Source organism: Enoplosus armatus, chromosome 12 (genome assembly GCF_043641665.1).
Source record: "Enoplosus armatus isolate fEnoArm2 chromosome 12, fEnoArm2.hap1, whole genome shotgun sequence".
NCBI lineage: Eukaryota > Metazoa > Chordata > Actinopteri > Centrarchiformes > Enoplosidae > Enoplosus > Enoplosus armatus.
In genome coordinates, this window is record NC_092191.1 from 20,183,291 (window position 1) to 20,197,633 (window position 14,343).

At 45.2% G+C, this 14,343-nt stretch overlaps 1 protein-coding gene across 1 annotated transcript; it reads left to right on the top strand.

The window, feature by feature from the left end:
- Positions 1 to 2,902: 2,902 nt before the first annotated feature.
- LOC139294717 (L-threonine ammonia-lyase-like) lies at positions 2,903 to 12,845 on the top strand. The gene is made up of 11 exons (XM_070916648.1): positions 2,903 to 3,018; positions 5,931 to 6,258; positions 6,654 to 6,770; positions 7,665 to 7,906; positions 8,824 to 8,989; positions 10,307 to 10,406; positions 10,587 to 10,662; positions 10,796 to 10,921; positions 11,312 to 11,479; positions 11,617 to 11,674; positions 12,747 to 12,845. Exons 1-11 carry the CDS (start codon positions 2,903 to 2,905, stop codon positions 12,843 to 12,845), a joined length of 1,596 nt encoding a protein of 531 aa, XP_070772749.1.
- The last annotated feature ends 1,498 nt before the right edge of the window (positions 12,846 to 14,343 follow it).

Here is a 14,343-nt window from a genome sequence, read left to right on the forward strand (position 1 = left end):
GGGCCGACGTCACGCTGATTTGTGGGGTGACAGACTGCCGGAGGCGGGGTCATCTTCTCACCGTCTGTTTCTGTCCAGTCCTCCTCTATGTGCTGTCTATATGTCTATGTTTGTTTTCTTCAGCGTCATACTTGCCGGCCGTTAGGATGACCAAATGTTCTCACAAGCCTGGAAAGATAAAGGAGACTCTCCGTCTTGATCATTTTACCCCCGTCCAACAGTTATCTTCACCTGAACATGGACCTCACTAAACCTTGTTGTTGCCAAGAAGTGAGCTCAGCTCTCTGTACCTGTCTGGCCCCTGGCATACACCGCCTTCCTGACACTTTTTAAGGAGCTAAATCTGATTTGGGTGAGGTGTGTGTGTGTGTGTGTGTGTGTGTGAAGTCTGTGACTCCATCAAAAGAAACAAAGCTCCACCTTCTGCTTTTAAGACAAGTCATTAGTTGACCTTTGGTTTTCCTTGACTGTGTCCTAATCCCATTGACAATTTGCTGTACTTACAGAAACTATCAGCAGCTTGCCTGGGAGGACTACTCCTAGTTTATGGAAAGGTTGTCATGTGGCCAGCTTAGAAGACTGGTACCAAATCTTTTCTGCCTGCATGGTAGATACAGCAACTGTGTCCAGTTTCTTTCCACAGTCTGGACAAAGCTATAATCCTCATCAGTCATTTTAACGGTCCATTACTTTGGGACATTTTCTATGCGGTAATAACTGTCTCCTAAAAACTGTTGATATGTTTGATGTGTGAAGGTGCTATATATAACTTGCGTATTGTTAGGATCCGTTGCTTACAATAACTTACCATCATTGGGGTCGAGTTGCGCTTGATCAGAACTAGTTCGTAAGACTGACCACGTCAGAAATCAAAAGTGTTTATAGAACGGCCTCACTCGAGGGGGCGGAGGGAAAAGCACATTTTCAGACAGTCTGTCCTGGAAGACATTCATAGTGTTGCACTTGGTTGTTGAAAAAGTGACAGAAATAGAGCAGAGAGAGTTCAAACCCTAGCTGGCTCCTTTGTCACCTCAGCACAGATGACCAGTCACGGTGTGAAGTGGGTGTGAATGTCAGCTCATTGGTTTCGTAAAGTTCCAGAGATGGTTGGACACCTCAGAGAGACCCAACTGCCTCTCTGGGGTGAGCTTTGGTAAAAGTACCCCTAAAGCTAATTGTAAAGGATTCAGTATGCTTGAAATGAATGTCCACATGTTGGGGCAAAGTGTTTATACTTGTTCTAAATGGCTACACTCAAATGTCGGGCCAAAAACATGCTGTCATATCAGGATACAAATGGGAATAATGGGAATAGCGGCTCACGCGTTTCCACAGTCTCTGCTCGAAGGCCTTCATGGTGTTGCACTCACTCATACACACAGAAAGTGACGGAAGTTGTGAATAATCAAAACGGGAGCTTGCTTTCTCACCTCCACAAACTTGGCCAATTGCTGCATGAAGTGGGCGTGCTTGTCAGGTTATTGGTTTTGGAAAGGAGCAGAAATTGTCAGACGCAGCCCCACCAATTCTGACGTCAGAGAGGTGTAGGGGGAGGGGATTTCAGACACAGTCATCCGACTATCCAAAAGGCACAGGCATACTGAGGCCCTAACCATGCGTTTCTGCTTACCATGGACTGGTATGAGCTTTGCAAAATGATCTGGAAATTCAGCATATGTCTACTAGGCTAGGAATGACGTTATCTTACCAATAAAGCAAACAATGAAAAAGACTGTATGTCTTTAAGAAGGGGTTATTCTAATTTCATTTTATGACACAAATTCTTATTTAAGGTCAGTTTACAGGCTGTCAAAAAGATCTGGTGGAATGGTATCAGCAGTGACCGACATTATCTACACTATGCTGAGGCAGCAAACTCCACCCATCTTGCACTACATTCACTACGCTCAGATTTACCTGCAAATACTGTTTGAGCCATGTCTGCTGAAGGGATTAGCTCTGATTATACACATTCCTGTGGTGATCTTAGTTGGGGCATGCATAGAAGGAGCACGTCCAGTGAACACTGGCATCCCTGTCTCTCTTCAGTTCAAATTTGAGGGACACGTTGGACATCCGATCAGAGCTGAATAGGATCTGGACTGCCTGCTGAGTGCTGGCAGCAGCCAATTTACCTCTTCTCCACTTTCCCTAAAGTCTGTCTTATCTGTCTGGCTGGCAGCCTGTCTCTCTCTACAGTTGTACTATATGTACTGTTCGATTTATCCAGGGAGGCCTTGCTCTCCCGCAGCAACATCCTGCTTCAGTTTCCTATGGATGCGAGCACTGACAGCTGAACAGAAAATCATCTACTGTTGCACTCCATGTATCTCATAGAGAGCAGTTGGAGGTGAAGTGCAATGCACCTGGATTCTAGATATGGAAAATGGAGATGTGACTTATGGTTCTTTTTCACACAAATTTTGCAGGGACAATTTTCTGATCCTGCACAAACAACCGTAGCCTTTAAGGCACCAACCACCCCACTTTCTTTCATTCCTGATCCTCCATCCACAGTCGTCTCCTCTGTGTGGTTGAGCCTACAGATCACTGCTCCCTAGATAAACCCTAAGTCTGCATCTATCTCCTTAGACGTCTGATTAGCACTACGTCATAGAAAGGGGAAGTAATCCCGGTCTGGGCCCAGGAATAGTGCCCTGGAAGTGGCCATGCCACTGGAGAGAGGCTGCAGAGCCTCCGTGCATGTGTCCCTGGGTAATCCCTTCTTAAATAGCCCCTGGGCTGGGAAAGGGGGAGGGAGCTGGGGCAGGGGATGTTACACCGTGGGAGCAGCTCTAGTCAGTGTCCTCTTATCCCTCGGACACACCACAGCAGCCGGAGGAGGAGAGGGATTCAGATACAGAGACTTGTTGGACTGTAGGACGACAGTGCTTCGACCAGGATGAACTTTGCTGCCCAGTTATTCTACTCAAGCTACTTGAGCGAGCGACTTGAGCGTTTGTACTCACCCAGGCCTGCACTTAAAGACAGCGAGGAGAATGACCCCTTCTGGCAGAGGTGGGAAATTACGACACGTAGCCCCCCGGATCCTCCAGACCTCTCCCCTAACCAGCTCAGCCCCGTAGTGACAGATTTACCCTCTGACCAGAGTTCGGAGATAGCTCCTACCTTCACAGCCTCAGAGCCTCTTTCTTCTGTTACTTCCGTTTCTCCTCTTCATCCACTTGCTTTGCAGCCTACCCTAACAAACAAACCCTCAAATCTCCAATCTCTTCCTCTGCAACCTCCTCCTCACCTTAATCACAAAAGGAAGTCAACACAACCACCCACTTGTCTTCCAAATCCATGTTTGGCTGCTGCAATCCCCAATTCAAGGTGTTACGATCTCCCTTCCAACAATCGTCTTTCTCCTCAGATGGTTTGCCCCAAAACTTCTCCTGCTCCATCCAGGTCCCCAGCAGAAATGGCCTCTTCCTCCCTATCTTCTCCTTCCGCATCTTCCTCAGCTCCTGCTCCTTGTAGAGGAGAGCTTCTCCCAACCTTCCAAGCCCTTGTAGACTTCCTCCTTCGCTTGGTCCTCTACCTTATTCTCCTCTTCGTCCCCAGGTAATTCTCACAGATTTAGAGAAAGAAAGTAAGAAATCAAAGAGTGACATAGGACGAGGAGGTAGGCTGTTCATGAATTCTTGTGCAATACTGTGCCACCGCTTTGTGCCATATATAAATGACAACATATCTGGGGTCATAAAGAAATTGCAGGAACTTCCTCTGTGTTTGTCTTAGCCAACATGGAATACCATGATTGTTAGAATTTAATACATCAGAACAATGTTGGACAGAGATGTCCTCAGTCATGAAAGACTAACTAAGGAAACTCTTTGTACTTTGGTGTGAGTATCAACGCACTGTGGTGCTACTTATGGTACCTAAGTAGGCTAAAACAAACTAGACAGAGAATGCAAGAAAGTTGTCTAACTTGCAACGTCAACAATTACTCATATAGTACTAGGAGACATTTTCTTTTCCCAAATGAACATTGTTCCAGTAGGAAAAGGAAGTGGGAAAACAGCCAGTTAGGGCATTTAGTCTTTAAAAGGACATCAAGAAGCTGAGATAGTGCAATGATGAAAGCCTGGTGGGCTGAAATGTCTCCTTCACTTTTTGCTTTGTACTCACTTTTCTTTTTTTGTTGTACCATTTTGAATTAAAACAACCTTTTTCTACCATCTCGGCTCCTCATCTCCTCTTTGAGGAGGCTTTTTGAGGCTTGTTACTGGCTGCCGTGTGGCTCTTTTCCCCCTTTGATGGTGTTTTTGAACTCTGCTTTTGAACCAAAGCACCCTAATCAAAGGTCTTGGAAAAAAGCCCTGGACTTTTCTAGTCACAGTCGCGTTAAGAGCACACAGTGTGCCTGAATAACATACTGAAAGTGACTGATAAGTGGGGCAGAGGGCTGTAATGGACCCCGGGGACGAGGTGAAAGGTCATGGTATTGTTTATGGCAGATCATTGTGATATAAATAGCCTAGGATGTTCTCTGCAGAATGCTGGCAGATTCAGAAGGTTGTTTTGGAGAACTGCCCCACCTGGTGGATATTTTGACACACTTAAAGCTCACTGAAGCACTTTCATGCACTGGATTCTTTTTTTATTCTGCTCTTCTTGATTTACTCACCTGGACTACCGCGGTGCAGCAACCCATTGGGCAGGTTAAAAAAAACACACACACAGCGTTTTGCTTATGCCAAAGATCTGAATACAACTGGCATGGCTCCACTACACAACCTTACTCAAAGTTTCAAACTTAGCTATTAACCATTTGTGATCTGCTTTAGTGGCTAAGCGACAGGGTTAATCTCCAAAGGGTGTAATCCTATTATTATGTTTATACTGTGTAAAGGGCCTCCTGATTAACTACGTGGTTAGAGAAACGTCCACAATCCAGTCTGATTGGTCATTGGAGAAATGAAGGTAGAGTCAGTGCCTATTTAAGTGAATTGTACTGTTTGATTATATTCCATGCCCATTCACTGTGCTGTTATAAATCAACCTGTCCCGCCTTTGGCCCTAAATTGCCACTTTAATCGTTAGTGTGTCTCCCAAAAAGAGGAGCTGAATGACCCAATGAATCATAAGTTGACTTCTAGATGTAATCTGTCACAGTGAGTGGAAGCTGGGTTGACGTGAAAGGTGAATCAATTCATCTTAGACCGAAGGATCGGGGTGTGTGTGTGTGTGTGTGTGTGTGTGTGTGTGTGTGTGGGGAGGGGTACATTCACGCACACTGTCTTCATGACAGGGTTGAGGTCTGTTTCGTTTCAATCTGATCAGTTCAGGAATTTTCTAGCAAATGCAAAAATTGTAAAAATTGTCACTCTAACAATCTCCAATGTTGATACGACTGGTGGCTCGAACAGTGATGTCTGCATTGTGGTTTCAGCGTATAATCTGGATTTGGCGAATCACGGTCGTGTGTGGTGGGTAGCTATAACAGATCATGGTTTTCTGCTGCTCTAACCCTGTATACTGATGACACTAGACCTTAGCATCAAAAACTTCTTTTCAGTAAAGAGTTTCACTGATATTGTCTGCTGGAGGCCACACACAGACATCACCACTTTCTCACTCTGGTTCATTTCCGATTGAGGCCTCACATTTGTATGTGTATGTTTGAGTTTTATCTCCACTTCATTTGACTTTGTTCCAAGAGACACTCTACTAGATGTAATTGATTTCGTTTTTAAATCAAATAATAAAGGAAAGTCTTCCAGGGTGGTGCATTCATGTGTTTTGGGGAAGTTCCATCATCATGTTACATCAGCTTAGTGCAAAATGAATCTAGAATCTCAGCTTCTTGGCCACAAATGAACCAACTGTGACTTTTTTGAATCTGTGTAGTCAGTCATTTTCCAAAAGTACAGGATGTCAGATTTGAAAATCAAACATCTTTCCGTTGTCTTTTTTCCCAGAGAGGAGTTGCGTCTGGGCCCCAGTCAGCCTGGTGGCTCTTACAAATGCTGCCCGGTCAGTAACGGCACTGCAGGCCGCAGACCCACCCTCATTGAACCAGAGCGGCTGAAGGACTTTGGTGAGGAGGAGCTTCTCAATGGGGATGTGAAGGTCTACGACACCAAGGGGTTTGGGGGTCCTGAGATCATGCTCATGGAGCCCCCCAAAACCAGACGCGTCAGCGAGTTCAGGATCGTCCCCAGACCTCAGACCCAGTACCTCCGCTTTGAGGACATCAGCGCTGCAGCCTTCAGGATCCAGGCAGTGATACAGAAGACACCCTGCACGGTACACTAGCATAGCATGACCTTACATAGTGTGAGGTGATGTGACCTCTGACCTCTCAAACATCATCTCTATCACTAGACAGACATAATAGGAGCTCTGTTCGGATTCTGACAAGGGTTTGACGCGGTTTATTATATACGTCTGTCAATTAGAAATATTTGATAAGATGTATATTTTGTGAACGAAACAACCGATGATCTAATTGCATCTTATTGCATCTCCTCTAAGTAACAGATTATCTAGTTTACCACTTATCTTGTCCATTGCATGTCTGCTCTATTCTTAGACATTATTTTTTTACTGCATTTGTTGTTGTAAGAACACACATACGATTAAACATAGAGCTGCCCTTAAAACGCTGCTTCTTTTTTTTTTTTTTTTTTGCTGGTGTGCAGTACTCCAGACTGTCCAAACAGTACGGGATGGAGATCTACCTGAAGAAGGAGCACCTGCACTACACCGGCTCTGTGAAGGAGAGAGGAGTCCTGTACCTGCTCACCTCCCTCGCACAGGTAAAACAAGAGAGGATGATCCCTTCCTGCCTGTCGGGTCACAGCTACTGTGATCTACGATCTGTGTGTTCGTGCAGACACATGTCTTACCTGACCATTACTGACCTGTGGTGACAAAAATAGTCCGAGTGCAGCTTTAATGGACAGTGGCTCGGATGTATGTCCCTCTGCATGTGTCCATACGTCTATAAGCAAGTGAGTCTGATTTCTCTCAGACAACTGAGAGATATAAACGGTAAGAATGGACCAACAGCAACGTTTGGTTTTTCTTTCAAGTTTTTAGATTTAAGCAAGTTTGAGTTTCTGGCGAGGACAAGTGGGGATGGAGTACACCGATGGAGACAAATGACTTCCAACTTCTTTATCCTCCTCAGTAAAGACATGCAAAGATTTTCTTTGTGACAGGGAGCGTCAGGGATTATGGTCTAAACTTTGCGAAACACTGGCTAAATAAAGAGGCGGTACCACATCACCAATTTGAAGATGATTTTATTGTGTATGTACGCTAAGGCCAGAAATCAACCTAAACCATGACACGAAAGGAAGTCTTCCTGGTTCAGTGCATCATAGAGGAACTTAGCACCTGGAGGTACTTGTGAGGTAATGTAACATCTGTTGTGTATTACTCTAAAGCCTTTTAAAGGAACAGTTTACCATTTTGGGAAATCTGCTTATTCGCTTTCTGGGAGCTAGATGAGATGATTGATATCACTCTCATATATGTTTGTTCAATATAAGGTTAGCTTAGCTTAGCATAAAGACTGGAGACGGGGGGGGGGGGGGGGGGGGGCTAGACTGGCTCTGTCCTTAGGTGCCAAAATCCACCTAGCAGTACTGCATCTCTGAAGCTCACTGATGAACACATCGTGTTCACATGTGTTCATGTGCCTGCAGGAGCAGCAGAGGAAAGGCGTGATCGTGGCCACCGACTGCAACTTCTCCATGGCCGTGGCTCACCACGCAGTGGAGCTGAAGATCCCCGTGTTTGTCATCATGCCGTCATGCTGCTCCTCGCCTCGCCTCAGGATCTACAGAGACTACGGCGCCATGGTCATCTCCTACGGAAGCACCGGTCACGACTCCCAGAACCACGCCTCCCACCTGGCCAAAGAGAACGGATACCTCTACCTGGAAGAGTCAGTCCCACTTAATGCTCACTTTAATATTTCTCTCAGAGGTCACAATATGTCTGTCGGTAGTGCAACCAGAAACAAGAAAATGTGTGCTTATTTACAACTTACTCAAATACTTGTTGTGTTATTAATTCATTAATTAATTACTCCTGTGATTTGTGTGTTATGATATGTCAAAATGTAGGATTTCTGGCATAACCTCACCTCCTTGCGATGGAGAAAGTAAAGAGTCTTAAAGGGCCAAAACTCCAGCAACACTGGCAGTATTTAGGAAAAACCGACGCACTGAAACAAGTGGGTCACACAAAATGTCGGCCATGAAAAACTGCACTGTCACTGCAAACTGTAAACACTGTGGGCAGTGATCAGTGGAAGGCCCTTTATGTGTTTGGGAAGGGGAACTTTCATTTCACACGTCAAAGTGTGTTCCCAGGTGTTGGGGGGTACTGCAGCATGAGTGAAGAAAGTTGTGTAAAGCTTTGTGTGGCTCCAGAGGGAGCTGCAAAGAGTCTGATAAATGTCCTCAAGTGATGCCGACACGTGATGCTTGCGAGTACGAAAAACAAATGTGGAGGTGTGGAGTTAGAAAGAAGCGAGCCTACCAGACCTCTGCGGCCCGCTGTAAGCTGCTCAAGGCTGCATTTATTTATTCATTCTCACAAAATTCTCACTTCAAATCTCTTCCACTGAAAAGTACATTTTTTAAACAGTGAACGGTGTGCGCTCACACTTAAGAGCCACTTCGTTCAAATACAGCCACGGCACACACAGAAACCGGAGGCACAAAGATGAGAGAGGGTGTAACCAAGGAAACCTTCAGAAATCTACGAGGTCTGCTGTCCATCAGGACACTCTGGAGCACCTGATGTATTCTATTTTTTTTTTTTTTTTTTCCCCTGTTTCTGTTTTCTGATGTCCAGAGATGAAAGTGCGGCGTACCTGGCAGGACTGGGCACTGTGGGCATGGAGATCTATGAGCAAGTGCCCAAACTGGATGCAGTGGTTGTTCCTGCAGCTGGACAGTACGGTCTGCTGGCTGGGACAGCTGCAGCTATCAAACACCTCAACTCGCGAATTCTCGTCATAGTAAGTAGATGCTCAGAGGATAGCTTTTAGTGATGGGGGCAGAATGTATGAGCATCTGTATGTCACTGTCAACCTAACTACAGTAGATGGTTTGTCGCCTTGTCTCGGAGCAGTGGTGTTGTTAGTGCTTGTCTCTTAAAATGAGGTCACATTTCCCACAAACCCTTACTTCAAAGACGAGGTTGCCGCTCGCCTCCTACATCTCCCTGGTGTTGATCCAAGTGTGTTTTCCATGCAGCTCGGATTTCCTTAACAAGATAAATGCATTTGAAGTGTTTTCCCTTGTTCCACCATCGGCCCACAGCTGAAACTCTGACAGCTTTAGCTCTGTTTACAGTGGAGGAACAGAACAGCACCCGTGCTTCTCTTTCCAATCATGAAGAAATATCCCTCAATCAGTCAAATTCACTGCCGAGTTTGACGCAGTAGTCAACATTATGAAATGCTGCATAAAACGCACGACACGTAACACCCGACGTCCATACACTCCATGAGACTCAAGAATACTAACGACAAACACTGAGACGAAACAACACAATAATAGTACCTAATAGCTAGCTATATCACCTCTTAGAGATCCAAAGTGATCAGTGAAGCGACCCACGTCCTCTGATTACAAATGAATCAGGGATGGATAGCTCTCTCCGCCAATGTCGCTCCATTTCTAACCCTAACCCTAACGTCCTGGTACGGAATTCCATAGCCAATTCCATGGTCCTGTTTTCATCTTCGTAATCATAGAAATGTTTCACATTTTCTTAATGTTAGTATTGAAGATATAGCACTTGTAATCACAGGGTCGTGTCTGGATGGTAAACCCCTAGATTTGCGAAAGTCTCGCAGAACACAGAAACCAAGTCAACGTTGACTTTTCCTGAACCCAACCAAGTAGTTTTGCTACCTAAACCTAACCAAACTGCGTGCGAGAGTTTCACAAATCGAGGGTTTCCATCTAGACTCGATCCTGATTCCACTGGGCAGGATGCCGCACCAGCCGTTTTATTTTGAAATGCAGTCTGTAGACCCGACACTCCCAGCAGGCTCAGCTGTACTTTGTGTTTGGTGCTTTTTTAGCAAGTGTTAGCACGCTGACATGCGATACTAAAATGGTGACCATGGCAAACGTCAGCATGTTAGCATTGTCACTGTGCGCATGTCCGCATGCTGATGTCAGCATTTAGCTCAAAGCGCTGTTGTGTCTAAGTACAGCCTCGCAGAGCCGCTAGCGTGCCTGTAGACTCTTGTTTATACGTGTGGTGTTATGAGGACAATATACAAATAGTTTCATCTATAAACTGAGTGGACTTTCTTCAACAGGGAATTGAACCAGAAGGTTTCCCACTGCTGCTACAATCCCTGAAAACTGACAGTCCAATCAAAATCATACACAGCAACCCCAATAAGAAACTCTATGGAGGTAAAACTCAGTTCACAGTTATCAGTTGGTTCTGGTTCCAGACATGTAGCACAGAACCGGCATGTAAACGTTGATTTGCCTTCATCATCACCTGCACATTCTTCTGTTAGAAGCTCACATGGCTTTTGAATTTCTCACCAGCAGTAACTGAACATATGTTGATCTCCCGTCTGTTCCCAGATCTCATGGAGCGTTCGCTGGGTGTTAACACCTTCCAGCTGGCAAAGAAACTAGTCGATAAAGTCGTCTCTGTAAGGTGCATTTACACTTTCAAGCTTCATTTGAACGGTTTTACTCAGAAATTAGATTTCCACTGTGTGAAGAAATGCGTTAAAATTCGTAGGATAAGAAGTAATAGACTTTTTTCTTCCTCTACCTCGGCCTCACAGTGAGGAGGACTCTCTGGTGGCGATGCTGAGGTTTCAGGAGTTTGAACGCTCCACCGTGGACACAGAGGGAGCCATGGGACTGGCTGCCATCTTGGCCGGACAGCTACCGGAACTGAGAGGCAAAAAGTGGGTCAGACTTGTTGATGTTATTGAACCTGACTGAGCCCCACGGGGGAAATTCTCTGAGCTCCCTTTTCAAGAGGTCAGAAGTCAGGAACAGACGGCAGCATTCACTTATTGCTTTTAATAGGTGAACATCTTGCAGTAAAGCACTCCTCTTCGTGTTTACAGAAGAACCAAAAGGCCTAGTTTTCTTTTTTATGTAACAATGTAAAAACCCTCTGGATCATTTTAAACGTAGTCTTAACTGTGAGGGCTGAGACATTTTTCTTTGTGCCTGAAAAGCTGACATCTGGGCAATTCTGCGATGTCAGCAGAGCTAATCCGTTTGGCTGCAGATAAAGCAAGACTCCCTCTGTGTGTGTGTGTGTGTGTGTGTGTGTGTCTCTGCTGTAGGGTCGGTGTTGTGGTGAGCAGCGCTAACATGGAGCTGGAGCTGGTGAGGCAGTGTGTGGACCGGGCCCTGGTGCTGGACGACCGGGTCAGTAAGTTCTCTGTGCAGCTGGGAGAGTGGCCAGGAGACATGGCTAAGCTGCTGGACGTCCTGTCCAGAGAGGACGTCAGGTAGGGTCAACCCCCCCCCCGTCCACTTAAAGGTTGTTTCTCTCTGTTGTTTCACGTTGAGGTCCAATCTGTTTTAGGTTTAATGTCCCTTGATGCTGCCTTTAATTCTTTGCTCTCTCTGTCTTTTCTCCTCCCAGGTTGTTGGACGTCTGCCATCGGAGACAAAGTGACAAGTCAGACCTCTTCAAGGCAAAGGTAGGCGACTAATCTCTCCTCTTCGCCTCTTTCTTTTTCCTCCTCCTCCTCCTCCTCCTCCTCTTCAATCCGCTCATCTACTTTTCCTTCATTGCCATGGAACTTATGGCTTTGAGTTGGCAGGACAAAATCGAGTGACTAAGAGGGACAAAAATACAAATCAAGTGAAATGTACAGAGTATTTATGCTGTATTTGGAGAAGACCTACGCTTACACTCCAAGAAACACTGGTACCACTTCCTACCGCCGGCACCCTTTGTAACTCACGGCTTTATTAATCATTTAAACACCATGAATGAATTATCTATTCACCACTGATACAGATATAAGTTACAATTCATAAAACCCAGAAAGGTGCCGTGTTAACATAATTTAGCCTGGTAAAAGGTTTTAAAGTGCGAATATGTAACTTTTGAAAGAGGAAATAACCCATTCCTTCTGTTACGAGTGATGAATTCATAAGCAATAAAACGCACCCTCGCTCGATGCAACACGCTCAGAGGTTTTACTGCTGCAGCCTTACTTGGTCTGGTATGACCGGCAGCTCATGTTGGCTAATGTTAGCCAGTGTTAGCAAACTACAGACACATACCTAGAGACTGAGGTGTAACTGACAGCACTGAGTCAGTCTGCTTTATGACCCTACGCAACTGCTGTAATGCTACATTTTAGCATTTACCATTATTAAAGTTATACAGTCTCACTTTGAAATCATCTTTTCCGTGAAACAAATGGAAAATAAAAGCTGCCACAGGAGAGAGATGATTTCCAACGTAAGGAAACACGACGCATGACACCAGTTGCTCTCTAGCAATTGGCTTATTGCATCTCGTTTAACTTCATGAAACTGCTTTGGAGGCAGGCAGGACGGTCTCATTGTCTCATTGTCTCCTGGTTGTGCGTTATTGCCTCTGCAGTCTACACTGACAAATTGGCACTGCACAGTTAATTCACCAGCAGTGTCAAAAGGTGAAAGGTGCTGCATAATTAACTGGCAACCCGCTCACTGCCCTAATTCTAATGTGTGTGTGTGTGATGTCAGAGGGCTAACTGTATCTCTGTGTGCTGATAGGTCGAGTGTGTGGTGGAAACCAGGGATAAGACACAGAGCGCTCAGCTGCGCAAGACGCTGAGTGAGCGCTACCCCTCTATATGCTGGCTGGACCGGTGATCACCACGGCGACGTGAACTAGAAAGCTGAAACAAGAGGAGGGAATGACACACTCATGACACGTGAGATGACGTGCGAACACATCCTGTAACACACACTACTATGATACATGAACTCTGTTATAGGAATCTCATTAAGACGACGGCTGTTAAGCAAACCTAAGTGTATACAGAAAGCCTTGAGATTATAGAGCTAATACTATTCATATTACTGCTGTTGCTTATGCTGCTATTGTTCTACTCATAGCACCCTGTAATTACAGTAAAGCGGTTAGGCTGCGGCGTTCAGAAGATGAACATAGTTCTTATAGTTTACCATTAATCACAGACTATGAATCATACACTGTAGATGCAGGCTTACTCCTCTAGTGGCCTCTTTGCAAAGGAAGGACACACCATGCACCTCCGTATACACCACCAGCATGAAAGATGCATTTTTCAATCCATGTTGTTTTTAAACTGTTGTACATATTTCTGTATTTATACTGTCCGAGACAGTAGAGTCAAATCCAACTAAGTGTTCTCCAAATAAAAATTGACTAACTCTGTGACCTGTTTTGATGGTTTTGTGATGTTTGGGCTGGTGGGGGTGGGGGTAGGGGTAGAGAGAACCCCCCCCACCCCTCGTTTCTCTTGATGGTTGGTGTCATTCCTCAAGAGTAAAAGTGAGGCGGGATGTAAAAGGAAGTTGTTTCTACGCCACCCGCCCCTGATTAATGGCTGGAGACAGCTCTAGTGGAGACGGGCCTGTTTAAGACGGGCTAATGCTCTTAAGTTCATAAGCAGAGGACATCGTGACCCCGTGCTACTGGTTCAGCCTCATTCGGGCAGCGTCACACTGTTTACCTGTGTGACGCCTTCCTCTGCAAGAGGCGTGTGATTAAACGGCGAGATGTGTTAAAAGATGTGTGTGTTACAAGTTGGAGTAACGTTGCGTCCTTTAAGGTTTCCTGGAACTGTTAAAGCTGCTATAATCAATATTTTTATATTAACGATGGCTCACTAGCAGTGATGAACCCACAGAGAATTACCACCAAGCTGTGCAGTTCCCCTTAGCTCCACGGGGAGATTTAGCAGCTTTTATATCGTTTTGAACTTGTTGGTTCAGTTTCAACGCTCTCATGAGTGACATTTTCAGCCATAGCAGACAGCTGTTTTCAGCGAAAAGGCTTGGAAAAAAACCCAGTGTGCACTACCCGCCCAGCACCCAATGACACACACAGAGCTAGCGACTAGCTGGTGAACATAGTGGAGCATTTAGCAGCTAAAGAGCCAGGCATTTCCCTCAGGAGTTGGTGGAGACAGAGTGAATATTGGATTTACATTTGTCGGTTTTCTTGAAACACGACTTCAAATGAATGCCATTTGTTGCTCTGTGCCTGCTGGATATGTCAATCACATTTAGCAACACTTCTAACATTTTGCTAAAAGCTTCTTTCTGCTGCTCCAGAGTGGCCAAAAAAAAAAAAAAAATTACTTCACAGGTTTAAATTGGATGA

Coding starts and splice junctions, on each gene's coding strand:
- LOC139294717 (XM_070916648.1), top strand. CDS start 2,903: ATGAACTTTGCTGCCCAGTTATTCTACTCAAGCTACTTGAGCGAGCGA. Junction 7,907..8,823: donor GGATACCTCTACCTGGAAGA/GTCAGTCCCACT, acceptor TCTGATGTCCAG/AGATGAAAGTGCGGCGTACC. Junction 10,407..10,586: donor CAATAAGAAACTCTATGGAG/GTAAAACTCAGT, acceptor GTCTGTTCCCAG/ATCTCATGGAGCGTTCGCTG.